At 53.4% G+C, this 27474-nt stretch overlaps 10 protein-coding genes across 10 annotated transcripts; 5 read left to right on the top strand and 5 right to left on the bottom strand.

The window, feature by feature from the left end:
• Positions 1–347: 347 nt before the first annotated feature.
• On the bottom strand, positions 348–1468 carry NCS54_00687800 (NADH-cytochrome b5 reductase; the record flags this gene model as incomplete). The annotated part of the gene is made up of 4 exons (XM_053152320.1): positions 348–497; positions 553–1093; positions 1149–1236; positions 1300–1468. 4 exons carry the CDS (start codon positions 1466–1468, stop codon positions 348–350), a joined length of 948 nt encoding a protein of 315 aa, XP_053008295.1.
• Positions 1469–2037: 569 nt separating this feature from the next.
• On the top strand, positions 2038–2453 carry NCS54_00687700 (Cytochrome b5 heme-binding domain-containing protein; the record flags this gene model as incomplete). Its single annotated transcript, XM_053152319.1, has 2 exons — positions 2038–2147; positions 2201–2453. 2 exons carry the CDS (start codon positions 2038–2040, stop codon positions 2451–2453), a joined length of 363 nt encoding a protein of 120 aa, XP_053008294.1.
• Positions 2454–3099: 646 nt separating this feature from the next.
• On the top strand, positions 3100–4383 carry NCS54_00687600 (MOSC domain-containing protein; the record flags this gene model as incomplete). The annotated part of the gene is made up of 3 exons (XM_053152318.1): positions 3100–3231; positions 3285–4284; positions 4337–4383. 3 exons carry the CDS (start codon positions 3100–3102, stop codon positions 4381–4383), a joined length of 1179 nt encoding a protein of 392 aa, XP_053008293.1.
• A 789-nt stretch (positions 4384–5172) lies between these two features.
• NCS54_00687500 (Hypothetical protein) lies at positions 5173–8448 on the top strand (the record flags this gene model as incomplete). The annotated part of the gene is made up of 3 exons (XM_053152317.1): positions 5173–5235; positions 5295–7869; positions 7922–8448. The coding sequence occupies 3 exons, from the start codon at positions 5173–5175 to the stop codon at positions 8446–8448; spliced, it is 3165 nt and encodes a 1054-aa protein (XP_053008292.1).
• A 302-nt stretch (positions 8449–8750) lies between these two features.
• Positions 8751–11140, bottom strand: NCS54_00687400 (DNA polymerase epsilon subunit B; the record flags this gene model as incomplete). The annotated part of the gene is made up of 2 exons (XM_053152316.1): positions 8751–10401; positions 10452–11140. The coding sequence occupies 2 exons, from the start codon at positions 11138–11140 to the stop codon at positions 8751–8753; spliced, it is 2340 nt and encodes a 779-aa protein (XP_053008291.1).
• Positions 11141–11379: 239 nt separating this feature from the next.
• NCS54_00687300 (Hypothetical protein) lies at positions 11380–12248 on the top strand (the record flags this gene model as incomplete). The annotated part of the gene is made up of 3 exons (XM_053152315.1): positions 11380–11520; positions 11582–12117; positions 12170–12248. Exons 1-3 carry the CDS (start codon positions 11434–11436, stop codon positions 12246–12248), a joined length of 702 nt encoding a protein of 233 aa, XP_053008290.1. The 5' UTR covers positions 11380–11433.
• Positions 12249–13388: 1140 nt separating this feature from the next.
• Positions 13389–15639, top strand: NCS54_00687200 (Non-specific serine/threonine protein kinase; the record flags this gene model as incomplete). The annotated part of the gene is made up of 4 exons (XM_053152314.1): positions 13389–13756; positions 13814–14649; positions 14702–15340; positions 15392–15639. 4 exons carry the CDS (start codon positions 13389–13391, stop codon positions 15637–15639), a joined length of 2091 nt encoding a protein of 696 aa, XP_053008289.1.
• Positions 15640–16482: 843 nt separating this feature from the next.
• Positions 16483–18346, bottom strand: NCS54_00687100 (Isocitrate lyase; the record flags this gene model as incomplete). Its single annotated transcript, XM_053152313.1, has 4 exons — positions 16483–17393; positions 17465–17807; positions 17898–18053; positions 18116–18346. 4 exons carry the CDS (start codon positions 18344–18346, stop codon positions 16483–16485), a joined length of 1641 nt encoding a protein of 546 aa, XP_053008288.1.
• A 3300-nt stretch (positions 18347–21646) lies between these two features.
• NCS54_00687000 (Trehalase) lies at positions 21647–24031 on the bottom strand (the record flags this gene model as incomplete). Its single annotated transcript, XM_053152312.1, has 4 exons — positions 21647–21800; positions 21856–23725; positions 23785–23848; positions 23909–24031. The coding sequence occupies 4 exons, from the start codon at positions 24029–24031 to the stop codon at positions 21647–21649; spliced, it is 2211 nt and encodes a 736-aa protein (XP_053008287.1).
• Positions 24032–25886: 1855 nt separating this feature from the next.
• Positions 25887–26618, bottom strand: NCS54_00686900 (Yippee domain-containing protein; the record flags this gene model as incomplete). Its single annotated transcript, XM_053152311.1, has 1 exon — positions 25887–26618. The coding sequence occupies one exon, from the start codon at positions 26616–26618 to the stop codon at positions 25887–25889; it is 732 nt and encodes a 243-aa protein (XP_053008286.1).
• Between the last annotated feature and the right edge of the window lie 856 nt (positions 26619–27474).

Genomic DNA, 27474 nt, shown 5'->3' with positions numbered 1-27474 from the left:
AGGATTAAACTACTCGGGTTGATCGATCTTGGTTAACGTTATCGCGGGGATCTAGCCTCTGGATTTGACTACCTAGTTTGGTATCGTGATTGCGACCTTGATGCGTGGAACATGCATGTCCTTATTTGCACTACCTACCGATAATCAAGGGGGATCGCGATGCCTGATTAAGTCATTGCCAAGCCGTAAATCTGGCTCTTTTGGGTCATCCGTTATGACGGTTTATTTCTTTTCTCACCTGCCATGCCCTAGGACTACTGCTTACAAAGACGAGATAGAAATGCCATCCGACTTGAGCTACGTGATGATTCAGAGTCAACATGGAATGGTTCAGTGGCCCCCCCTTTCTAAAACGAGAAAACCTGGTCCTCCAACTTGCTCACAGCTCGAGCTTTCTGGTATCCCAAGCTCTCAGTCACCTTCTTCAGAGAACCAACCATTGGAGGCGGGCCGCAAAGCAATATCTTTACATCCGGAGAAGGGGCAGGAAGCCATTTCTGTTCACCGTTAGCGGTGGCCCCTGAGAAAGCGAGACCTTGCTCGGCTTCTTACAGTGATCATATCGGCCGTGATGTAGCCAACTCCCCCTTTCCAGCCCTGGGGAGGCTTGTCAAGGACGTATCGGATGCGAATGCCCATGTCCTTTGCGAGGCTGTCAAGTTCATCCTTTAGGAGGATGTCTTGCTCCGTGACATTGGCAAAGATAAAGTCTACCTTGGTCCTATCCCCACTGGACCGGCCTCGGACGATGGCTGTCATGATCTGGAGCATTGGCGTGATGCCTGTACCCCCAGCAATCATTCCAAACCGGCGCACCATGTTTGGGGTGTATGTGAAGGCTCCCTTAGGACCTCGTACCCGGATGGGTTGACCGATGGAAAGTGAAGCCACGAACTGGGAGATGTTCCCTTTTGGGTACGCCTTGATGAGGAGATCAAAGTAGCCAGGCTGGTGATCGCCCGAGATAGGGGTATAGGACCGTATGATTTCCTTGACGCTGCCGTCAGGCTGCTTGATGGCTGCTCCGATGGATATGTGCTGGCCGATAGGGAGGCCAAGGATCGACTTGGGATATGGTAGCTTGAAGCGATAGCTGAATTTGATGGTGAGTAAGGAAAGAGTCCCATGATGGAGGAATGATGCCGTACGTGGCTACATTGTGGCTGACGATGGTCTTTTCGGCGAGTTTGAACTCTTGGAAAACGTCGGGTTTGAGAACAGTTCTGTGTCTTGGGCCTGACAACGATGGATGTCAGCAGCAGCTCTATGTAGATAGGGGCCGAAATAGAATGTTCTTACCAAGACCTAGATAGAAGGCGCCTCCAAGGAAAACAATTGCGGCTAACAAGGAGAGAGACTTGTCGACTTCTGTCGAGAACGAAAGGCCGATGGCGACAACCCCTGGCAAGATGAAGCAGAGCGCCAAACCCTTAGGTAGGCCGCAGTCAAGCTCCCAAGATACGGGCATGTTGTTGGATGTTGCTTAAAGAGAGACCAGTGGGCAAGATAAAAAAGACTAATGGACGATTCGACGAATTGGTTGAGTAGGAATGCTCCGAGATTTCGTCTGAAGATAAGGGGTTTTGACTTGGGGAAGTCCATATGAAGAAGACAGGGGCTTCACTCTACTTCGACCAAGAAAATATCCAGATTAGATGCAGACGATGAAAAAAAACAAAATGTAGGATCCATTTCACTGCAGTCCTCGTCCTGGCTATGAGTGACTGGAGTATCCATCGTTATCTTGGCAGTTGGCCGCACAAGTTGCCATATCTTGTAACAGATTTGGCAACCGGGCACGAGCAGCAAGATGGTCACAATAGCGAAAGATCCATCAGGCAATTGACCAGCCAAATGTCTAGATGTGGAATTATTGATTCCAAATCAAGGCCTGTTGATGGGCTGCCTGTACAATCACGCTTCGCCGTATGGCTTCTCTTCTAGCCCCTTTCGTGGCATATATGAAATAAATCCTCTCGTTGCATCTCAGAGGAATAACTACCTCCAAGAAGTTTATCATCACGCAGAAATACTACCATGGCAACATTCACATTGCACGATGTCGCTAGCAAGTCGACACAATCGTCCGGGTATATCGCCATTGACAACAAGGTGTACGAAATCACCGATTACATGACAAAACATCCGTCAGTAACTCGCTCTCTCTGTATATAGAGTTCGGCTGACCAAACATTGTCAGAGGCGGCGATGATATCCTAGCTGAAGTGCTCGGGACGGACGCTACACAGGCCTTCCATGAGGTGGGACATAGCGAGGAGGCGATGGAGCAGCTGAAGCCACTACTTGCTGGCGACCTGCAAGTTTCCAAGAAGGAGGATACGACCACTGTGAAGCGAATTTCAGGTCTGTACATGTGGGTGGTGTCAGTCTTTGGAGTTGGATTGCTGTCCATCCTGGCTTTCTTTTATGTGAACATTGCTTCGGTACAATAAAGTCTTGACCGTTTATTGGCGGTAGAGTGAGTGCTTCTTGTCAGATCGCTAAATATCGCTCGTGAATATCAAGATATCGTTACAGTGAGTGCCCCATTGTGTATTATCTTTGTAGTTACCGCCGAGTATCGACGGTATCTCCATGATGGATGTCAATGGCCCCGCGGTGGAGTTTACGTACATATGCATCGCTTCCCAACCGAGACATCCGCCGTGAACGATAGCCGGACTTCCCAGTCCAGATCCAAGCCAACCGGGAAATAGGATAGAAAATCTGGTTCGTGGATAGGAAGGCCCCGAGTCAGTGAGATACTTACCCGGGCACTCGATTCAGGGCGTCATATGTCACCCCGCCTGTTGCGCCAGGATCAGCGGTGCGTCTTGAACGCTAAGGATGTGGTCACTGAAATTACTGGAATAGGCAAAGGAATCCTTGGGGCGGTTCTTGGCGCTTGCATTGCGCCAGCGATAGTCAAGGTAACTCAACCCACTTGCAGTGATAAGAGCCGAAGCTTAGCTATGGCGGACAGCTACATAAACCCATGCTCTGGGCCTTGATTGATTCAGGGCTGAACGTTTTCTGTCATATCTTTTTCTAATTCTTAAAACGACCCCATCCCGCCACGCAGCCCAAAACCTCTGAGAGATGGCCATGGGCAGCCTGGGGGTAGCTGGCGATGGCATCATCGTCATCACACTGCTTCTCGTGGCGCTCACCACACTTGCTCTGGTCCTGTCCTCCCAACCACATGATGGGGATAAGTTGGAGGTCACACAGGTAATCCAAGAACCATTCGTCTCGATAAAACTCACAACTGACTCTTGATCAAGCTCTATGTCTACCCAGTCAAGGCGCTTCGAGGCTCGCCGATGAAAGAAGTCCGTATTGGCAGGTACGGAGTTGTCGGAGATCGCACCTTTAGCCTTCAAAAGGTCCACTGTGATGAAAAAACTGGCGAGACAAAATACGAGACTATGCTGGCAGGCTACTACTTGCAATTGATGCTGTTCCAGGCATCGATTGACTATAACCAAGTCCAGGGCCCGGAAGTGGTAGTGACTTGGCGTGGCCGAGGCACTGAGTTTGACAAGGATAAGGACGTAAAGACGGCCGACGAGATTCGATTTCCGCTCCATCCTTCAACAAAAGGACGCAAAGAGTTTGAGACGAGCCTGCATGCAAGTAAGGCGATGGCCTTTGAGATGGACAGCAAACTGTCGACTTGGTTCTCGGACCGTCTCGGTTTCGAAGTCCTCCTCGTCTATATCGGAGACGGATCCAGGCCTGTCCTTGGTTCCATGGCACCCAACAGTAAATCGGGTCTCACAAGAAGCCGCCTCACACGCCGTATACAATCTCTACTTCCAGGATTGGGTCATCCGCCAGAGTCTCTCGTGTTCAACGACATCGCCCATTACCTCGTCGTAACAGAAGAGTCAAATGACCAAGTCACATCGAGACTAGATGAGGGGTATACCATGGACGTGACCAAGTTCCGGCCCAACATCGTCGTACGAGGTGCATCGGGCGCCTTTGTCGAGGACTACTGGGGCGAGCTGACATTTGACGGGGACATTCAGATGCCTTTGACGGCCAATTGCTACCGTTGTCAGAGCATCACTGTCGACTACGACACGGGCAAGACGGCGACTGATGATAGAGGCATGGCGTGGAAGAAGCTCAACAAGGACCGGAGAGTCGACAAGGGAGCAAAGTATAGTCCCGTGTTTGGACGCTACGGATACTGCTTTGGCTCTTCACTGGGTAAGAAGATTCGTGTTGGACAAAAAGCAAAGGTGACGTACATCAACAAAGATCGTACTACTTTTGGTATGTTTCCTCATCTCGTTCCCATTGGCATAGTCTAACACCAGATGAATAGATTGGCCGCATCTAACGTCGTTTGGGATCACTCAGACAAAGAAGTAATGGACACAGGCCCTGGCCTGGCCTACCTATGTAAAAGGGGGGGGATGGTAAAAAGGCGTTATAAAAACAAACATACGATAAAATGTCATTTTGTGCGTTGCTATCCCATAAGAGATAAATAAACTATGTTACACTGAAGCCTTGAATGGTTTTCGTATTGAAACAAGAAATGCTGCCGCTGAAGGTAGGGTGACAGAAATACTGATAACAAGGAAGTTCGTAGGGCCTAGGCCTATTCAACGATAGGGCGGTCGAATCACATGAAACTAATAACATCTGGACTGGCGCCTATCTCAGCTGGTTTCCACTCTGCAGGGGATAAATCAGTACTATTCACTACCTAATTTTCTAGAAAATGACTATGAATTACTTACATATTTATAGATGGAGTTTAATAGGAGCCAAGAAGTATGTATGTAAATACTTTAGCACCTATCAACAGCGAGTAATAGGCTCCCGCCCGTCCCATCAACGTGGCTTCGCACTAGACGGCGCTAGGGGGTCCACTTGGCAGCCCAATCCCCACTCGAGCTCAGGTCCAGGGCTTTTCATCATCGTCATCCTTGGCTTTTATCCAATCCGATTCCATCCATCTATTGTTTGCTCCAATCCATCCAATCCAACCACGGCAACGTCAGCTTGCCATCTTCTTCGAGCTTCAACACCATTTCTAGACTATTTCGTGATGGCCGCCGCTTCGTCCATCGAGTTTTAAAGATTTGAGAGAATGAAGCACCTCGGAACAACTGTCCACGACTCCAAAGACGACGACGTCGACGCGAACCGACCATGAGCTCCGCCACGAGCTCTTCCACCGCCGCATGGCCACCCAAGCGCCCTTCTCAGCGAATGGTACGTATACAGCTACACATCATATCAACGCCTTTGATTTTGTCTAATGCATTGGGTAGAAACTGAGAAATGGCACCTTTATCATCCCTCGAACTGGCGAACGTTCGCGACAAGAATTCTCGCTGCGCACCTCGACCAACGCGACATCCAACAGCGACAACTCCAACGATACTTCTGGTTATCGCTCATTCGACACGGCCGAATCGAACAAAGACCGTCTGCGCATCGTATTTCACAACATCAAGGTCGCCTTCGTCCTACTATGGGCATGGCTGAACACAGACGAGGGCCATGGAGTCCTCAAGTGTGTGCTCGCCTATGTGCTCGGTAGCATGGGCACCTTTCTGTCGCCTCTCTCCAACTTTCTGGGGAACAGAGACGGAAAGCATGTCACAGCTACCATCACCGTCTACTTTCATCCTGCTCGAACCTTTGGGTCCATGCTCGAGGCTACTGTGATAGCCTTTGTCGCAGTCTTCTACGCAGAAGTGATATCGTTGCTGTCGATGGGCATAGCCATTGCCATGAAGACCCAGTTCGGCCTGACTGCTACTGCACACGCCCTCATCCTGATTATTTGCATTGGAGGAGGTCTGGGCTTTGTCGGTTGGGTCAAGCAAAAGCTTAACAATCCCTTGGTCAACGTCGGCTGCACCTTGACCTCGATTGCTATCATCTCAGTCATCACCAAAGAAGAGGGTGTCCACGGCGGTTATTTTGACGATGACAAGATTGTCCAAGTCCTGAAGATGCTTGTCATTGGCATATCTTGCACCTTGGCAGTCAATGTATTAGTCTGGAAGGTCTCGGCGAGACGGGTGCTTCGAAAGTCCATCATGTCCGCCACTACGGCTCTGGGCGACAAGCTCTCGACCATCACAAAGGGCTTCCTTAGTGGCACCGAAGATGAGCTCTGGTCAGCAGAGTACGGTCGTGTCTCAGCCAGGTATAACACTGCTTACGCAAAGATGAACTCGACACTCCGCGAAGCCAAGTTTGAGCACTACTTCTTGGGTCGCGAATCTGTTTATCCACTTGACAGGCGTTTGACTAGATCCATTGACACCTTGTCGCAGGCGATTGGAGGATTGCGGAGTGCACTGGAAACCCAGTTCGCCTTGCTTCGAGAGGTTCCGATTCTGGAAAACCAGCCTCTTGCGTCCCCAACTGGCATCTCGCCTACTTTGACTCGTGCCATATCTGACTTTATGGATGAAGCTAGGGAGCGTTTGGCTGTCATCGATGAGTCTGGCGAGAGCGAGGAGGAACGTCAGACCAACAACAGAAACAAGTCAGACAGCGCCCTTGATACTACAACTACATTCCAAGTGCCCTCGGACATTTTTGCCCTCTTCATCGACATGCTTGGTCCGTCGATCAAGTCTCTGGCTCATACTTTGTCTGAGATCCTCCGCGAACCTGCCTTTGGCAAGGACCCTAACACGGATATTGCCGTCAACGAGCAGTTGAGAGAGAGTCTGCGAGATGCTCTCAGCCTCTACAATAATGCTAGAGCAGAATCCCTGCAGGAACTCTACCGCGCCATTGAGATGGGGCGAACTCGATCGGAGAAGATCCAAGCCGATATCGAGGAGGTAGCTGCGGCTTGTGGGCATTTCTCATTCAGCTTGCAGGCTGTTGCCGAAGAGACTGATGCCTACCTGGATGTTCTCGAAGACTTGAAGTACTCTACTGAGACCGGCTCACGATCTTGGAATTGGCTCAAGATCTGGAGATACTTCAAGTGGGCTAGAGCCTCGGATAAAGCCCCTGTCGACGACCCTGAACGAGAGAGTCTGATCCCCAAACCGCCAGTCAGGAGACTTCGCAAATCTCAGCTACCAAAGGGTATTCCTGACACAATGGTGAAGCGACGTGACACTTTCAACTGGGATGCTGCTCCTCAATCTAGTAAGATTACGAGGAGGTTCGCTCAGAGAATACTCACGATTTCACGGTTCCTCGTGAGAGAGGACATCCTGTTTGGTCTCAAGGTTGGCATTGGAGCACTGCTCTGGGCCATGCTCGCATTTATTCCCTCGACACGACCCATCTATCAACGATGGCGAGGTGAATGGGGTCTCCTGTCCTTCATGATTGTCGCGGCCATGACAACTGGCGCGGCAAACACGACGGGAACCGCCAGATTCAAGGGCACGCTCATCGGTGCTGCGTTCGCTATAACTGCTTGGACCGTCAGTCGAGGAAACGCCATTGCCTTGGTGTTCCTGGGTGGCCTCGTGGCGCTATTCAATTTCTATGTGATTTTGGTGGTCAAGAAGGCTCCCCTAGGTAGAATCGCCCTGCTGGCGTACAATGTCAGCACTCTGTATGCGTACAGCATATCCCAGAGTGTCGATGATGACGATGACGATGAAGGAGGCGCCGACCCCTTGATCTGGGACATTGCCTTCCATCGAGTTATCTCGGTTACTCTCGGTATCCTTTGGGGTATCATCTTCTGTCGTCTCTTTTGGCCCATTTCTGGGCGAAAGAAGTTCCGAGAAGGCCTTTCTGTTCTGTATCTACAGATGGGTCTCATCTGGAAGCGTGGTCCTCTTACCGTGTCGCTCCACAGTAACAATACACTCGACTACATGCGCGAGGGTGAGCAGGCCGCTCTCCAGCGGTATGGTAAGTGTATTCTCTCTCACACCCCTAAACACTAGCACTAACTCTGCTGTAGCTTTCAAACTGGAAAGCCTCCGTTCTTCTGCGAAATCTGAATTTGAACTTCGCGGACCCTTCCCAGATGCAGCTTATGGCCGCATTATGCGATCCACGAGAAACATGCTTAATGGTTTCTACGCGATGCGTCTTATCACGTCGAAGCGAAGTAGCCTTTCCGACGGTGAAAGAGCTCTGCTCGAGTTCACAGCCACGGAGAGAATGCTGCTCTGCGAACGCATCTGCCACGTCTTCCAGGTCATCGCTTCGTGCCTGATGCTGGAGTATCCGCTGACCGACGCCATCCCAACTGTCGAAAATAACAAGGATCGGCTCTTGGGGAAGATCTACCAGTTCCGAAAGGAGCACATGGGGTTGGATCTCTTGGGCAACGAGTCACCGGTCACAATCGAGGAGAGTGACTATGCGCTGCTGTATGCGTACACCTTGGTGACGTTGCAGGTGGCGGCCGAGCTCAACAAGGTGAGGGCTGAGATTGAGGGTCTGTATGGTGTTTTACATGAGGAGTCTTTGCTGTTGCAGTAATGGGAGAGAAGGTTCATGGCGTGTTTATCGGTCGTTTTGCATAGCTATCTCCGGACAAAAACTGGTTTCATCTTGTTAGGAGAGGTATTCGGCGTGTTCACGGATATTATCACGATACTTATACAGGAAAGACACAGGCAAGGTATATACGATTATAAGCTTTTGCGTTTTCAACTTGTTCTTGTTGGTGATTCTCAAGTCGCATGGATTATCTATCTATCCCGTCCCTATAGTCATGACCCAGATCACAGCCCTATCCTTGACGCCAACTCCTTTGCAAATATCCATGAACTGTATGTGGCTCAGAAAGCGCATTCCCTTAGTCGGCCCAACCGACCAACTTCATATTCCACCCACCGTCCAACGCCCTTGCGTCCTGGTACGAGTACACTGCCAGGATTCATAACATGGCACCCTTCATATGTGACACAGAAGGGTGGTGCCGTCGTGTCAAGGAGGACCATGGCCGTAGGTAGCGGATACAGGTGCAGCGATGAGGCGTAGTCCCAGTGGACAGGACGGATGGTTTGTCGGAAGGGCGCAAGGTAGCCTTGATCGAGGAGGGTCTTGACGAGTTTCTGTGCGGCGTGGACATCATGGGGAATTTGGGGAGTAGCCGGAGATGCAGTGTCAGTGGTAGTTGGGTCATCATGGTGGGCTGCATCAAGATCCATAGGTTCGGAGGGCTGTCTCTCATCTCGAGATGCTTCCGGGGGTTGCTGCGAGTCGTCGGCATTGGCATCATGAGCCTTGGGCTTGAGTCGCACGGATGTTCGACGCAGGCGAGCAGACACGTCGTCTCTGAAGAGGACGAGCTCGTGGTTAGGACCAAACAAGCTGATCCTGCTGGGATTAGACGTCCAGATGGCAGAACCGTCAGACTTGCCTCCAGCCTCGGCATTGGCCGTTGCAAAAGCGCGGCGGATGCGAGATGTGAACATGTCCGGGACGGGCTTCCGGGGTATGGGCACGGAGGCACCGGCAGTAAAAGCAGAGACCCAGCCGTCGTTGTCGCCGGGGACAAAGACAAAGGTGGATGACTGTAGGAGGGTAGGGTAGTCGGAGAGGGCAGAGGCGAGGGCGTCAAAGTATTCCTTGTATTCGATACTTCCGCCACTGCCACCACGCGCTAGAACAGAATGCTGTGTGAAGTTGCCCATCAGGACAAAGGTAAGGGGTGCCGAGCCCTCAGGCTCGGATGCGTACGTGGAGAGGATCTTGCGCAGAGCTTGGAGAGTCCGCGGCTGGTCAAGGTTCAGTTCGCCGATGATGACCACGCGGCCACGAGGTGGCGCATCATCCTCTTCATCTCGGGCGCGAAGGAGACGCTGCTCAAGCCTCCTCATCTTGGTACCGCATGCGCGCTCGCTGCCCACGCCGAGGAAGTCGATCCAGCCGAAGCCGCCTCCTATGGTCTGCTCCTGGCCGCCATCAGGGCCACTGATTCCAAGGGTGGCTTTGCGTCTCTCACACGGAGGCTGGCCGATGAAGAAGCCTTGAAATCGGCCACCAAGTGTACCTCCAACACCGCTGCTGCCGCTGAGACCCTTGCCAACAGACTCATCTTCCTCTTCATAAACACCATCTACTAGGACAATCATACCAGGGCAGAACCAGGCAGAGTCCTCGGGGATAGCCACGGCTTGAGAGAGATCCAGGGCAATAGTACCCGTCAAGTCGCTAATAGCAAGATCACCAGTAGGGAGGATGACCAGCAGGCCTAGCAACATGTGACTGCTACCATGACGACCCAGCAGGTTGGCAATCGGTGTGAGCTTGAGGGACTGTTGGTTGGATAGAGAACGCTGAAGAGTGCGCTTGCGAGAGGAGGAGACGGCCGAGGTCTGGAAGGATTCGTTTCGGAGGAGACGCTGGTGGATGACATTGTAGCGGTTGCGGAAGACTGTGGTTTTGTGTGATGCTGCTGGTAATAATGAAGGTGACGAAGTGTCTCTGGAGAAGAATTAGCAACAAGCATGCTTCCAGTGTGCCAGTGTACCGACCTTTCAAAGTGTTTCTTGCTGACGTTGTATATCAGCCTTGGCTGCTCATAGGCGTTGATGATCTTGAGCCATGCCCTGGGATCCTTTGTATTCTCTTCCTCAGGCTCTTCTTCCACACCCAACCCCGACATTCCAAAACTCTTGTTGCTATCGTCCGTCGTGAGCTCTGCCGGCCGTAGTCCCAATCTCGTGTTCAGCGCTTCGTTATCCTTAATATCGAGCATGCTATCACCCCGTGGGAGTCCCCTCGCTGGGCCTGTGATTCTGCCACCACTCATGTTCCCCTCGAGCGCCTTGAGGATCTCCTGCAGCTCCTTGCTCGTCCCTTCAACGATGACACCTCCATTTCGGTTCTTCCAGCTGCGCGCCACCTCCTCGAGCACCCTCTCAGCCAGACCCTCTTCTCGCCATCCTGAACCGCAATGCCTCCCGATGAAGGACGCAAGTTCTTGAAGAGCGGATGATGTGAGGGTAAGTGAGTGCTTCTTTGTAAACGTGCGAAAGGCAAGAGGTCGTAGTGTAGGCGGCGGAAGGATGATCGGGAGGATGGCGGCCTTGGGAGCGTTGACGGCAAAGGGCTTGAGAGGATGGACAGGAGTGCCAAAGGCGGGAGAGGATGAGGGTATTGCAGAAGAAGGCGGAGCGCCTGGTCGCTGTTTGCGAAATATGGGAGCTGGTGTTTTGTCCATTTTCAGGTTATGAATTCGGCATTATAATCGTCAAGGTTGATATTGGTCAATTCATCAATGTCGACGATTTTACATGTGCTCCCCATGAAATTGTCTGGGGCTGTCGAGGGGTCGCGTCCAAGACCGCGTTGACGCGTTTAATTGAATCCGCATTAGTGCATAACACGCCTAGAGACATGTCCCGCGTTGAACTAGTGACCTCATCCAACGTGGGGCTGGTTCTCAGAGCTCGGAGCTCGAATGCGACGAGTCGAGAGAGAACATCAAGTCTTGAATCTCCAATTGGCAACGCAATGCTGGGGACAACATTTCGTTTTGTGGCTCGCCAACGGGCAGTGCCATTCCGGGCAATCTCAAGCCTCTCGAGCAACCCCAAAATCGTCAGTATACACCACCGCCCTCAGCCATACCCTGAGTGTACCAGGCACTGACTGGAATAAGAAAGTCTTGAGCAATCCCAGTTCTCCCTTCACGCACATCCTCAGCTATCTCGAGACCGAACCTCCGTCTGAGCGCCTAGCGATCGGAACCACCACCGAAGTGCCTCCCACGCCCCAGTCCTTCAACGAGAACCACGACTTTGTCAAGATCCTCAACGAGGTGGTGTCCGAGTACGGCCACGAGGATGAGGACCTGATCAGCCAGGCGCGGGCATTTGCCAGCCCCGGAGGATTCAACCTCGGATCGGGAGGCTCCTTCTTCTCCTCAAAGCGGCCTAATCGAGGCAGGTCACGGAAGCAAGGTGCCGGAGGTGGCGCCGGAGGTTCCGGTGCTGGTGGCGCAAGCGCTCAGGGAGGCGCCGGCGGGGCAGGACGGGGAGGATGGGTGCACCTCAGCGACCGACGAAACCCCCCAGACTTTGGACGGATAGCCTGGCCGGAGGATATTCTGGGGAGCGTCGAGGTGGACGGCGCTGGGACCATCATCGGCAAGGTGCAGCCCAGTGGGACATACCGCATCCTGACCAATGCTGGAATGTGAGTGAGCTTTACAACTGATCTACAGAGGTGTTGCTAATCAGGGGAACAGCTTGGGACTCAGTCCATTCTTGCAAGGAAAGTTGATTGAGAGGCTGAAGCAGGAGGAAGCCAAGCAACGTAGCGGTTGAGCTCGTTGAGGGAGTGACGTGTCGGTGTACGTATTAAGAGATGGAGTACGGAAAACGGAAAAATGAGTGGCTTGGGGTTGGGACCGCTCTTGAAGACAATGTATCATAGCTGTAACAACTATTGTGCGAATATCATTGCATTTGTTGGCCGGGATGAGTCAAGTAATGGGCGTTTGTGCGATGGATACCTAGGAGCGTATGTTTCGAAACTCTTTAATGGTTACATGATAAGTGAAATCGGATTTCCCGGCCAGGTTTATTCTGAGTTGTTGGGAGGGTATTCGGGTTACTCATGAATCGGACGGTAAGCAAAAAAAGTTGGTGGGAAGCCAGCCACGAGCAGTCTCAACTGATGGATTGTATGAGGCCAGAGGTGCATATGAATCATGGGCTGATTAACACGACGACCAACAAGGCACGAACGAACGAGTGGTTTCACCAAGAATTTTCCAGGGAGACGAGGTAGGATAGAGGAAGCCCAACAAATTCGAGCTGAAAGAGCACGTTTTCGGTTAAAGAGTGTATTCGGATGGGATCTTGTCGGTCGAGACTGTAATGATAACAAGCATTGTGTTTTTGAGCTTGGAATCAATAGATACAGTATCAATATCAATGTCAATCAATGGTCCACATTTCACGTCTCGTTTGCTTCCAACCACCCATATCCAATCCAATCCATGGATCAATGAACCACCTTGGCTGGGGTTCCACTAAAACCCGACCTCACCTGGTCGGAGGGGCCCCTCCCCGGGCTGCCGGGGCACCCATCCATCCATCGTCAGTGACTCCTACAACGAGAGACTGGAGCTTTTAGAGCGCACCACTTCCCATGTGCTACAGCACTAATAATTTGGGCGCCCACCACCACCACCACCACCACCAAGTCTCGCATCCTGTCGTCTCATCCTTGTGAACGCCCCCTCCCCTCCTCCATCTTCAGACCGACCATATCGCACATATCAGGACTGTGTCGTCCTCGCCCATTGTCCTGATATTCGCTGTTAGCACCCGATACCCAGCGGGCACCAACATCCACCACCGCTAGGTACCTACCCATCGAGATCCCTCCAACCCCGCCGTCGCTTTCTCTCGTTCCTGGCCCTTGGTCAAGGCTCTCGACACCCCTCCTCCGACATCACCATGGCTCCCCGAGGCTTCGAGGACGAGGAGCTGACCATCTCCTTGTCCTCATCCCACGTTCGTCGACCTCAGCAGCAGCAGCAACCCCAGCCACAGCAACATGCTCCTCAACCTGGCTCCCGCCCTGCCGATGCGCCGCTCAAGGAGAGGATCAAGACAGAGCAGCGCATCGGCGCCTACAAGGTCCTCCGCACCCTAGGAGAGGGCTCCTTTGGCAAGGTGAAGCTTGCTATTCACAACGGCACCGGCCAGCAGGTCGCCCTCAAGATCATCGCCAGGAAGAAGCTCATCAGCCGTGACATGGCTGGACGCGTGGAGCGCGAGATCGAATATCTCCAGCTGCTGCGTCATCCCCATATCATTAAGCTGTACGTTACACTTGCGACCATGTAACCTCCAGACCATGACTGACCCCGGCTCTCTAGTTACACCGTCATCAAGACCCCCAACGAGATCATCATGGTTCTCGAATACGCTGGTGGAGAGCTCTTCGACTACATCGTCCAGCACGGCCGTATGAAGGAGGCTGAGGCCCGTCGCTTCTTCCAGCAGATGCTTTGCGCAGTAGAATACTGCCATCGCCACAAGATTGTCCACCGTGACTTGAAGCCCGAGAACTTGCTCCTTGACGAGAACCTCAACGTCAAGATTGCCGATTTCGGTCTCAGCAATATCATGACGGACGGCAACTTCCTCAAGACGAGTTGCGGCAGTCCCAACTATGCAGCCCCCGAGGTTATCGGTGGAAAGCTGTATGCTGGTCCAGAAGTAGATGTGTGGAGTTGCGGCGTCATTCTCTACGTCCTCCTGGTCGGCCGTCTTCCCTTTGACGACGAGCACATCCCCAGCCTGTTTGCCAAGATCGCAAAGGGTACCTACAGCATACCTCAGTGGATGCCTCTTGGGGCCGCCAACTTGATTAAGAAGATGCTGGTGGTCAACCCCGTGCACCGAGCCACGATCGAGGACATCCGGGCAGATCCCTGGTTCACCACCGATCTTCCCGTCTATCTCCAGCTTCCCGTCGAAGAGTTTTTCAACACGGGGGTGGATCCGAACAAGGCCATCCGAAAGAACGACATCGCACCCAATGCTCCCGAAAAGGTTCAAGAGAGACTTCACAATGAAGTCACGGAAAAGATCAGCAAGACCATGGGTTATGGCAAGAACGATGTCGAGGAGGCACTTCAGGCATCCGAGCCTTCTGCCATCAAGGATGCTTACATGATCGTGAGAGAGAACAAGATGATGCAAGTGAATCGTGAGTCCCCCTCCAGTTGGCCTGGCCCCATGGTGTATTGAAACTGATGTAGAACACCCTGAAGCACTGCTAGAGCCTGAAGGGTCAAGCCCCATGCTCAGCATGTCTTCAGCCCGGTCGGCGACTTCAACCACGACCACGACTACCCCCCGCCCTTATGTGAGCAAGGTTGGCATTCTGCCTTCAAGTCTTCCAGCCTATCACAAAGATTACGTCGAGCGAGAAAAGGCCGGCGCCATCAACAACTCGCCTCCTCAAGTCCTGATCAACGACGAGCTACCAGTCGCCAGGACAGATGCTGAGAAGGAAGAGACATCACGCCGCCTCAGACCGCATTCGCGAAGCCAGCTGCGCCTTGACGAAGCCAACACAAGACCCCAAGGCATGACACCCATCAACCCTCCAAAGAAGACGAAGCCAGTGCGGTGGCAGTTTGGTATTCGATCACGTAACTCGCCATGGGAAGCCCTTCTGTGCATCCACAAGGCCCTGCATAAGTTGGGAGCAACCTATATCCCTGACGAGGAATACGAGTCACGACATGCAGAGGAGCGTGCTGAGGCATCAGGTGACGGCAGCTTTGCCGATTCCTATGATGGCAGCCGAGGCTCCAGCTCAAGCATTGATCCTATGAAGCGATACAGGCTACCAGCCGACCCATGGCACATTAATGTCCGTTGGGATACGTCAAGTAAGTCCGGTGCGCTCCTCTCGGCTTCTTTGTCACTAACAACAGCATCAGCCCTCAGGAAAAAGCTGGAGGAAAAAGCCGGCACCACTGATGGACGACACGCCCATGAGCCGTTCGTCGCCCTGCACCTGGATATCCAGATCTACGAAATGGAGCACGGCGTCTACCTAGTCGATTTCAAGTGCTCTGGTTACGAGACAGCCCAAGGCCGACTGCTCGAGGAAAAGGACGTCACCAGTCCCTTCCCTTTCTTGGACATGGCTGCCAAGTTGATTATGCAGCTGGCGGAAGCGGACTAGAGGAGGAAATCGTTTGATATTGGTACCACGATCATTCACGTTCCTCGGACGTGCCGAATCACACCATGTTGCGTACACAGAACCTTGCTGAGACGCACTCACCACCCGGAATCGCGCGCTACTCATGCGCGTTTGGAGGAAGACGTTCCAATTCCAAAGGATCCTTTCGAGGAGGCGATTACGGAGTGGATGCTCTTGGGATCGATAGGTCTTGGCAGCCGGCGCCGTGACCGGGCGGACGGACTCGGAAATGCCGAACCTCGGAGTGGGATCGGAACCGGAAGCGCAAGAGGGGGTGGGATTTATAGCCATCTTGCACAGATTGTGTTAGCGACGTCTTTTTTTTTATCACCACGGGCTGGGTCCAATCACTCGAGAGATGATGTTGATACGAAGTTGCAATGCCTATATGCAGTATGATGGGTTCAAGGTGGAAGGGAATAGGGCGCAGGAAGGGTAATGGCACGGATTACACCACCTAGATAGACTTGGGCGGGAGGTGCCGGCGAGCTCACATGATTTCACACATATTTAACAGATGAAACGTCAAGATTGAAGATGAAATCTTTTAATTCTAGTGACCAGACGTCCTAGTTTGTACATGACTCGTATGGTAATAAGAGAGCAGGCGACGTTAATGAAAACAGAAACAAACACCATTTCCGCGGTATGATATCAAACGTCCAAAACATGATGGCTAAAAGCACATTGTCGCCGCTTCCCTTCTGTGGACCAACAACCCTTGGGTCCTTTTTAGTCTACTGTACTGTACTCTTCCTCGCCAATGCGTCCTTGAAAGTCGTACTCTTTCCTTTTCGTTGTTTTCATTAGGCGTCTCCCAGTTTATTTGAACTGGTCCTCAGTCACACCAGCACCCATGGCAGCGGTAGAGCTGATACCACCGGTGACCATCTTCTGGAGCTCGTCAACATAGGTAGCACCACTCCACTTCTGGTGCTTGACAACGTCAACCTTGGTGTCCATCTCGGGCTCCTGAACGAGCTCTCCGTAGGCGCGCATGCCGACGGTGCTGTAGGCCTTGGCGAACTGGTCGCTGATGAGGGCAGTGGTGTGCAGACCGGCGAGGGTGATGAACTGCCAGCAGTAGCCGAGCTTGGCGAGGCGGCGGATGTAGGTCTCCTGCTCGTCGCGGGGCATGGCGGTCTTCCAGTTGAAAGAGGGAGACAGGTTGTAGGCGAGCTTCTTCTCGGGCCAGACAGCGTGGACACCGTCGGCGAACTCCTTGGCCTGGGCGTAGTCGGGCAGCTTGGACTCCATCCAGATGGCGTCGCAGTAGGGGGCGTAGGCGATGGCGCGGTTAACGGCGCAGTCGCAGCCACCCTTGAGGCGGTAGTAACCCTCACGGGTTCGGGGGGCGTCCCAGTCGAAGAAGATGTCTCGGCCGAGAATCTGGCTGGCGATGGCGCGAGCCTCAGTGTTGCTCTTGCCCTTGGCCTTGGTGGCGTAGTCGCGCTTGAGGCCGGCCTTGTCAGAGTAGGAGCCGGCGTCAATGGCGGCAGCGACGGCGTCGTCGAAGCGGCTGAGCTTGGCCTGGGCCAGCCAGTCGTCCTCAATGCGCTGAAGGTCGGCACCGCTCTTGCCAGCCTGCTCAGCGGCGATCATGAGATCGTTGAGGGGCTTGAGGGAGGGGTTGGTGGAGCCGAGGATGAAGGCATGGTCGCGGGGGTCGATGGTTGTGGTGATGAGGGTGGCGGCCTCGGCGTCGGTACGGGCGATAGCGAGGAGATCGGAGCCTGTTGATATCACATGTCAGCGTTCAACGTTCACATGTGAGATTTGGAGAATCTGGGGTAAATAAACTCACCCATGATGTCAGCCTGCGCGCGAATGGCAACCAGGCGGTTGATGTGCTCCTGGATGGGGACAAGGACCTTGCCAGCCATGTGGCCGCACTTCTTGGTTCCGGGGGCCTGATCCTCAATGTGGATACCGGCAGCACCCTTCTCGATGAAGAGCTTGGTGAGCTTCATGACGGCAGTGAGACCACCGTGACCGGTGTCAGCATCGGCGACGATGGGACGGAGGTAGTCAATGTTGAGGAGGTTGGCACGCTGAGCCTTGGGGACGCTCAGGCGCTCCTGGCGCTGCTTGCGGTCGTGGAAAAGCTGGGCCATGAAGAGGTGGCCGACCTTGTTAGGGACGGTAGTCTAGATTTCGAGTCAGCAAACTGAGTCGCGAGTGCAATTGAGTGAAAGCCATGCTTAGTAGATGGCAATGGCGTTGGGCGCAAGACTCACGTAGGGGTAGTCAGCCAGATCGGGACCGGGCTCGTCAGAAGCAGAGGCGGTAGAAGATGATTGCCATCCAGAGACGTAGACGGTATCGAGGTACTTGGCCATCTGAGTGACCATGGTAGGCTCCAAGCAGCCATAGGTGTAGCTGGCATCTCGGGACTAGGCAATGCGTGTTAGTGGTCTGGCGTTGATCAAGCATCCGGCGTCGCGCAGTTGCTCACCTCGAAGCGCTGCTCAAGAATCTTCCACAGCTTCTTGGCCTGGGCGTTGCTGGCGTAGTTGATGGGCAGGTATCCTCGCTTGGAGACGATCTGCTCGGCGGTAAAAGGTCGCTTGGTGTGTCGCCATCGCGAGTCGGACCACCAGGCCTTGACAGCCTCAACCTCCTTCTGGAAGAGCTCGTCCTCGTGATCCGGGTTCACGGAGGGGTTCGCCATGTTGTTGGCCGCCATTGTGACTGTTTGTGATGAGGGTTGGAGGTGAATTGGGTTGAGTTGAGGTGGTCGCGTGTGTAAGTTGAAGGGGTCGGAAGCGGAGGAGGGTATCACAAGACAGGAGTGAAGATGAATGAGAATGGAGAAGGAATTGGAGACTTTTTCGAGTCAAAGGACGAGGGAGGAGGCTATATTAAGTAGAATCACGACCGGGAATTCCAACAGCTTGAGTCACTCGACCTTGGATCTCTTTCTCCTGTGCCCCGTCCCCCCGTCGGGCCCATTCCCCATGGTGGTCATTGTTCTCCGCACCCGGTGTTCAGCGGGTGCCCCACCGAGTCAGGACGGGCAGGATGCACGCCCAGGGTATCCACAGTGATTGGAGAGAGGCAATGATTGGGGTCGAGAGTTGGATTTGGTCTGGTCTGGTCTGGTCTGGCCTCTGGTTAGCCGTGGTTGAAAGGCGAACAAGAGCTGGGGGAGTGGAAGTTGTAAGTGGAGGGTGGAGGTGGACATGGAGATGGAGGTACCGTAACGAAATAGTGGACCCGCCCTCCACGAGGAAAGAGCCAGCCACGAGAGCGGCAAACAGGGCCTGGCCCAGAATCACAAGGCCAGAACAGATCCGTCAGCCTAGCCAGATTGTCTCTTTTTTTTTTTCTGTGTATTTTTGCCATTGAGTTTTGCATGTGTCTTGACGACTCGGACGAACGGGTAGTTCACAATGGTTCATTCATTGCAACTCGACCCTCAAAAACATCTGGATGCTCTGTATAGCATCACATACGTAACCTAAGTACCTAGCCAGGTACCAGCGCTTCAACTGCGGCTCAAGAATAGTGGCCCGCGCTCGGAATCCCACCGAGCAGGAACCAAATCTAAACCCGCCAGCCCTTGAACAACAATTTTTTGCACCTCGGCCCTGGAGAAGGAAATCAATGGATGGGATGCCACAGCCGCCATCCTGTCGTCACGAGCAGCCGCAAAAGCAGGGGGGGCGTCTAACCCCGTCCAACCGGCCGGCGCGCGGGCATGATCCGTGGAACAAACTGGGGTAGACGAGCCGGACGGTGCGGGTACGTACCTCCGGACAGTCACCGAGGGATAACGTCGAGGCCATCACGGGCGAGCAGAGACACTGGACGGTAATCCTCCGTCGACGGTGATGGATTCTCTGTCGAATCAACGGCCGCAGCGTGATCGCGACGGGTAATTGGGCTTGCAGAGACGTATGTACACACTCCGTATTGTGCAGTACATACCGCCTGCAGAACAGAGCAGAGTAAAAAGAAAAACGGAGCTCGGTACATGTCCATCCCCTGGCCTTGCAGAGCCGTCAGAATGTGCGCCCCTGGGGAGAATGAACCTGCATGACGTCTTTTCCTTCCTCTATGTTTCTTCTCTACACAAAAGTCAGTCTTGCGTATCTTCGGCTCAAAGGCTGGTACAGCCTGACACCTCACACCTTGCCGCACATGGCGGATCCGGGGATCCGCTGGCCAGGGCTTCTTTTTGCCGCCCATTGACCGAGATGCCGAACGCCGTCCTTTCAATACCTAGGTAGGTAGGTGTCCTTGATCTGAGGCCTCTTGACCAGATACTACACCGGCTATGATACCCCATTTCAGACCTGATCTGACTGAATGCCAAAGCCAATTCTTCAGCTGCTTCACAATAAAAAAGTCTCATGACCCTTTCCGAGTCGCCGACGAGACAGTAAACTTCGGCCAACAACGGCTCTAAAAGATAATGTACAGTGCCCTGTGTAAAACTTGCCCCCCGCCATGTGCCTTTTCCCCGACGAGCGCCAAACCGAGATCCCATACCCCAAAATCTCAGATACGGTACTTGGCCATCTACCGTACCGCATCTAACCTGATCCATGCTAGATGAAGTAATCCTCCTCGAAACCTGGGGTACACACGTCTCTCCCTCTCACCTTGACTCACCTCGACTGTCCCTCTTCACCGGCTGTGACCTCATCCCTCTAGACCGGATCTAGGTTCTTCTAGTTGAACTAGATCACGGCTGAGAGGATCAGCCATCACCACCAACATCACGACGATGCAGCTCATGCTGCACAACTATGCAATTCCAATCAGCATATCAGTAAAACAACCAGGCTTCAATCTTTTTCCTTCTCTACACCGGCACAATTGCTCTTGCACGCACGCAATCTGCCCTTCTCGGCCTTCCTCCGTCCCTGCCTTGCCTCTCCCCGTCCCCGGAACTTGGCCGAGGCCGAGTCCCGCCCTCACCGGAGCAGCGGAGGTCTCTGGCATGTGAAGCAGCCCGCCGCACTCTCGCTCAGTCACCGAGAAAAGCAACCGTCTTTTTTTTGACAGTTTCATCGGTTCTCCGAGCATACTTCTCCGAATCTCACGGTCTTGATACTCCCTCGGAGCTGACTTGTCCGGGAATTGAATTCCACCCCTCCCACCCCCTTCTACCACCAACAGTATCTATTTCCTGCATCTGTTTTCCCCTGCTTTTAGAAGCTGTCCCCTATCCTTACGTTTCCAGATACCTATGAGAGGCCAATGGCATTCATCAACCCCACGCCTTGCGTCTCGAGGCACAAAACTACCTCGGCCTTCTGTTTTCTTTCTACCGAGAACCCCAAACCTCTGATACACTTCGAGCTTACCTCCTTGCCCTCTGACGGCAGATTCCTTTGTTTCATGGATCTCACGTGCCCTATCAGCCGTCATTTCTCTTCGGTCACTTCCCGAACTTGACACTACCAACCGACGGCCCTCGTCATATCGACCACATCGTTATACTTACACAAGTCATGCATTGCATGCATCACATGGAAATCTATCCACTGTCACTCACTTGCACCGGCTATTCAATTCCTGACTCAATACAGTACTGCATTCTATCAAGCTCAACTCAGCTCATTCAGATCTCGTCAGCTCGACACCGACAGACTGGACTTGGGATAGGCAGGTGGACTCAGTCTTGTGAGCAACCTGTGTGCCCTGACCTGAGCTGATTCCATCCTGTCCCATCAACTACTACCACAGCCTCTCACCCCTTCTCCCGTTCGACGGTGCTGCTGCCTCTAGTATCGGTCTCCCCCATTACACGCTTTTCAACTTGTCGGGGTGTCCTCAGCCTGCCAAACCTACCCAATATCACCACATACTGCCGACATACAATTCGTACTCAAGTTCAACTCCGAACAAAGACCTTGATGCGACAGAACAAAGACAAAAACCAAGATGGCGTATCATGGCAAAATGTCACTCCCCTCACGGCGTCACCTAGTGTTGCCTTCAGCCCACTGAAGCATTCCAACTCTCAGCGCGTTATTCAAGGCGCCAGCAGGCCAGCAAGCGCCTTTTCGTTGTTCTGCTCAATAGCCTTGATCAGTGTTGGGTAAGGTGTGAGCGCTCCAAGAGCTCTCCTCATGTGCGCGTTGACAATCTGCAATCCGTAGACGTAACTCGCGTTAACCCATGCGAATCTGCGTTGATGGTTAGCAAACCGTCCATGCCTCGTGTTGACACCAGCAAACATACCCTTCTTTGTTGACGCCCTTGAAGCCCAGACCTTGGTTGCCATATTCGGCGTCCACTCGGTGGGGATCAACTGGCTGCGTCACATCATACTTCTCGACAACCACGCCGTGGAAGTCGACAAACGCCTTGGTCACCATAAAGAGCCACTTGTAAGCAATCCGCTCCGCCTCCTCGGTGAAGCTGTAGCGGATCAATCCAGTCCACGCCAGCATCTGCTGTGGTGGCCAGCCGTACGGGAAGTCCCACTGCCGGTTAGGGCGGTTGAGGCCGATCGCTCCCCGCGACTCCTCTGTTCCTGAAACGAGACCGCCGTATACCTCAAACTTGGGGAGACCCTTGCGCACCATCTCGGCGGCCTGCTTGGGTGTCGCAATACCAGCCCAGAGGGCCCAGAAGGTTGTACAAGTCTCGTATGTGCAACGCTCGCGCTTCACCGTGTCGTAGTCAAAGAACATGCCCTCCTCCTCGTTCCACATCAGCTTGTCAACTGTCAGCTTGCGTCGCTTAGCTCGTCGGTCCCAGGCTGCCGATGAAAGGATCTCTCCGGGCTGGTATGGCGTTCCAGCGCAGAACTCTTCGGGCATGGCAAGCTTGTCGTTGAAGACACTGCGAATAGTACGGGCAATATCGGTCTCATATTTGAAAAGTAGAGAGTTGAGGTCGATGGTAGCCAAGTTGGCGCACACTCCCTCGAGGCGGTACGAGGTGTCGTGGCCAGACTCTCGCACAGCGCGATCGTGCATGAAATACTCATCAAGTTCAGGCTCCTTGACCTCGCCATGGTTGTAAGCGCGCACAAACTGCTCGAAGGTCATGTTGTGCTTCTTGACGTATGGGTCAAGAATATGCACAAAGTGAGTAGCCTCCGTCTCAGGAGGCACACCCATACCCTCTGGTCGGTATCTCGAGAGACCAGTGGTAGGGTCCAGTCGAGGCTCTGACATCCACACACTGTGGTACTCCTTGACGGCCGCCAAGATTGAGCGTCGGAGGAATTCCTTGGCATCTGGCTCATGCTTGATCTTTTCGTAGACTCGAAGAGCCATGTCGGTCAGGAATGGAGGCTGCGATCGACACAGGTAGTATGATCGAGTAGCATTGAGGATCTTCCCATAGTGCTCGATGCAGAAGCAGAAGTTGGTGACCATAGACTTGGCCAGATCAACTCGGTCGTTGATAAGAAGACCCAGAGACGCCATGTAGCTGTCCCATCCGTAGAGCTCGTTGAAACGACCACCAGGGACGACAAACGGCAAGCCCTTGAGAGACCATCCACTGCTGTGGTTTGGGTCTTCCACCTCCTCAACATCTACAGCCAGCAGACCAGGCGCATCGTTCATATCACGGACCAGCTCTGGGGTAATCTTCTCGGGCAGGAGCTGAACATCCAGTCGCATGTCGGGTCTCTCCTCGGCCACTCTCTTGTAAAACTCGTACTGCTTGGGACATCCGTGTGGGATGTAGATACGCGGGCGAGGATCATCGGTCCAGTCCTTGGGGTCTCGAGCGGCGATGTCAATGGTGGATGCATCGATGCGTCTGGTCAAGCCCTCCCAAAAGTGATCGCGAATCATACGAGACAAGCGATCAACAGGGTTCTCGTTGAGTCGTCCCTCGTCGAGCACGATCTGTTTACGTCCGTACTCTTTGGCCAGAGTCAACTCCTGGAGAAGGTTGGACAGCATGTATGTTCCTCGAACGTCGAACCGGTTGTGGCCAGCAGAGGCAGCGGTCCGCAGCGAGATGACCTTGGGACCGTTGTCCTCAATTGTGATTTGCATATTTCCATCGGTATCTTCCTGCAGCTGCAGGCTCTCCAGGGTCGAGTCCACCTGGATGAGGAAGCGGCGGCTCTGCTGGGTGTTCTCATCTGGGGGCGAAACGTCAGCTTCAAAGCCTCGCTGTCCAATGACGTCTTTAGCTGCTTACCATGACTACCTCGTCGGAAGGGCTCACGAAGGCCAACTCTTTCGAATTGGCGCATCAAACTGTTCTAAATGCATCGTGTCAGATAAGGTTGCTGCACCTGCACCAGGGACACCTCACTGCTCACCTGCGAGTATGTTCGGGTGCGAGGGCCAGCACGATTGGTGTGGCGCTCCTCGGTATAATATGTTCGGGCATCGTCAAAGACGCCATCATCAGAACCGCGCGAGCGGTGGCTGGGCGCGGCCATGGCGATAGCAGGATTGAAGCTGTCGTTGTCAATGGGACAGAGCGGGGTTGGCCAGATGGGTGGATGGTGGATGGATGGAGGGACGGGAGGCAAGTGTGAAGCTTTGCAGATTATATGGCACAGACGAATTGAGCTGACAAGGTTGCGAAGTCAGAAGAAAGGGGCACCAGACAATCAGACGTAAATAGGGACAGGTCACGAGGAGAGGATGCAGGAAAGCAAAACAAGTAGCTGTGGAGGTCCGGTCGTGAAGGAATTGTAGGGGATGACGGCAGGGTATGGATGGGGCTTTTTGAGAGGAGGAGAGGGCGGGAGGAGCAAAGAAAGTGGCGGAGAGCTTGGGCCTTTTTTTTCTTTTGGATGAGGTGGGATGGAGGGAGGATGGAATGGAGCCAGGCCTGTCCCCCGGTGACGAAGCCAGCTGGAGCAAGAGAGAGAGATCCAGGTAGGTTGTTAGCAAACGGCCTCGGTCTCGTTGACCGAACTTCCTAACCAGGGAAGCGGTGAAGAGGCAACAGGGGTCACAGCGGGGGTCAATTGATGCAGAGTCGTTCGGTGAGGGCGCAAAGAGCAGGGCGAAGAAGCAGTTGCGCAGCCTTTGGTTCGCGGGCTTCTTCTGTTTCACCTCTCTCCCAGATCCGCCTCTGCTTTTTTTGGTGTTTGATGTGACGATATCACGCAGCAGCACCAGCAGGGGTGCTCCACCACAGGGGCACAAACATCAAGAACCGCCCCATACCTGGCCTCCCCGGCAGCGCTGTTGCTGCGCGTTGCCCGCTGTAACCCACTGCTGTGTTACCCCCAGGACGCACCTCGCCCAGGCCCCCCATGCAAACGGCTCCCCCCACCATGACATCCCGCGTGCCCAGCACACCCATCCCGCCCATCCATCCACCCATCCACCTCAGCCCTTTACCAATCCCAGGATGCTGGACACGCATGTTCAGGCCTGGGATATTCGGCCGATACCATCAGACCATTTCAAGGTCACTCGACTGCCGGACACTTGGATGCAAACCCCCCCCTGAACCGCGGTGTCTCGCATACCAGGCCCCTGTGCTTACGCTTGTGCTTGTGCTTTGACAAGAGATGTAAACTGGGGATCTTAGATGACCTGACATGACCAAACGGTTAGGTTGGCATGGACGTTTGAGCATGATTTTGAAGCATATGGGATACCCCAACAGGCAACTCCGCTCCAACAGTCTGAACGACATGTTGCGTGTTGTCCAGCAGAGGCAGCTCCGAGTAGAGTCACCTCAAGCGATATGTGGAAACTCTTGTTCACGAGGCTCAAGATCATCATATTAAGACCCGTTCTTTTCACATTGAATAGTCTACATGACAACAGGTCGACGTCAGTATGTTCAGATTCCTCAACGCCCAACCGGCACCGGCTCGGCAGCGGTCAAGATTGAAGGGGGGACGTCCCAAGACATGTTGCTCCGCCAGACAACGTGCAGGCATGCCAGATTGATGAATGACACGAGGTGGAAATAATTCCAGAACCATTCTTGCCCGTTACCCCAGTATCGACACGAGCAACTCCACGGCCCGGATAGTCTAGACGTTGAGTTAACCATAGCCACGAACGCCACGGTCACATTGGCTCTGTTATTTCCACCAGCACGCGAAACATATTTTGCATCCCCCGAGTATGGGGTAGACAGCTCAGTGACTTGAGTGGTTATAATTACTAGCAATTTCATTCCGTCATGTTTCCTTCTCTTGGGTATTTGTCCTGTCCGTGAGCCATCCTGGTCTCAGTATTCATCCATCCCTTGACGCCATTGCAATGTTTCAACTAACCCCAGATCAAGGGGCATTCGCCTCGAAGCACCACAGCAACGACGACTTATTCGTTCCCGGCACGACTTGTTCGTGCAACCATTCGGCTCCGCCTCCTTCCCACTACTTCAGGATCCCAGGTCCCCGCGAATATGTCCTCACATTCATCCTCATCGTCCGAATCAAACACAATCTCATCTTCGTCATGCTTGTCCAATTCGGGGATGTAGGTGATATCGTCGTCGGCAGTGTCCTCCCAGCTTCGATATGTGACGACTCGCTCTACCTCCAGGATGAATTTGCCCACTTTATATTTTTGCCCTTCTTCCTTGGCGTCGACGTATTTCCAACCCAGCTTGGTTGAGCAGATCCCACAGGTGATGTCTGCCACTATATGCCAGCCCGTCACGAGTTGCCGGTTCTCGCTTTTGCCAACTCGAATATTGTTCAGTGTTTGAGGCGCCGGTAGCGCAGGCGGAGCAACGAGAAACGCGCGACCGTATCGGCCAGTAAAGCCCTTGGATATAATCTGGGAGGCAAAGGCAAGATCGGTCGAGCACCCAGCGCAGCGTAGAGTATTCGGCGCGGTTTTGGTTAGCCGAGAACCCTTTTCGGCATTTGTCAAGGGTCCATGGTTCGGAGGTGAGCTTGCCGGTGTCGTGACAGCAGAAGAAGCGGTCGAGTCGGTGGCAGAACTTGAAGAGGCAGAGTGGCGGCGAGAGAAAGGTAGTCTGATGCTAGACAGCAGGTAGGTGGGAAAGATGGGCTTGGTAGCCGAGATGCCACTCTCGCGAACCATCTCGGCGGTCGAGGCTGACGTCTTTGTATGATCCCAGATCTGATATTTCGCAGTGAAATAAATATCTTCAAGTGTGACCGTTTCTTGGGACTTTTCCAGTGGTAGATTCAAGGGTCCGATAAGGTGTGGTTAGAGCGGCGTTGAGTTCCACTGCCAGAGTCAAGCACTCCACCAGTGGCGTACAGTCGGGTCCTTGTAAGACCTGGAGAGTCTTGGACGTTGAGGAGCTCAACAAGGGATGCGCAGGCGAGACAAGAGATGTTACAGTCGAGTATGTGAGGCTGCAGGTGAGGAAAAGACGAGTATCGCCCGCGACCTCCGGCGATAAAAGCAATGCAGCGGTCACTTGGCCATGTCGGCGGCGGCTCAGCCGGGCAGCGATCACCGGACCTGTCTCATCAGTCAACTAACATGGATGGACGGATTGGATGGGTGGACGGAAGGGCGGTGGAGGGGCAAGAATGGATGGCGGTTGGAGCGGACTGGTGCCAGAACTCGAAGGGAGGGGTTCAAGGTACGTACAATGTGGGGCGGCACGCGGGAACGTGCAGATGGGAAACCCTCGTTCCGAAGGCTTCATCACGACTATCACCAACTGGTATTAATCAACAATCCCTTATCAGTTGGATCTTTTGCCAGTCAGAGAATAGTGTATAATACTATCGCGTAGAAGTGAGTTCTTGTTACTCAGCTTACAACCACAATGATTTCATGGCCATCATTAACTTTCCCAAGGAAGTGGGGGCCGTTTTGCTATGGATGGCGTAACATGCCAAGAGCACGTTGGTGACAGGGGATCCGACATCATACTCGTGCTCACAAGGAGCATGAAGGGAGCTGGGATCACCTCCAAACC

This window comes from Fusarium falciforme, chromosome 5 (genome assembly GCF_026873545.1).
Source record: "Fusarium falciforme chromosome 5, complete sequence".
In the NCBI taxonomy this organism is placed as follows: Eukaryota; Fungi; Ascomycota; class Sordariomycetes; order Hypocreales; family Nectriaceae; genus Fusarium; species Fusarium falciforme.
This window is presented reverse-complemented; position numbering and strand designations above follow the sequence as displayed.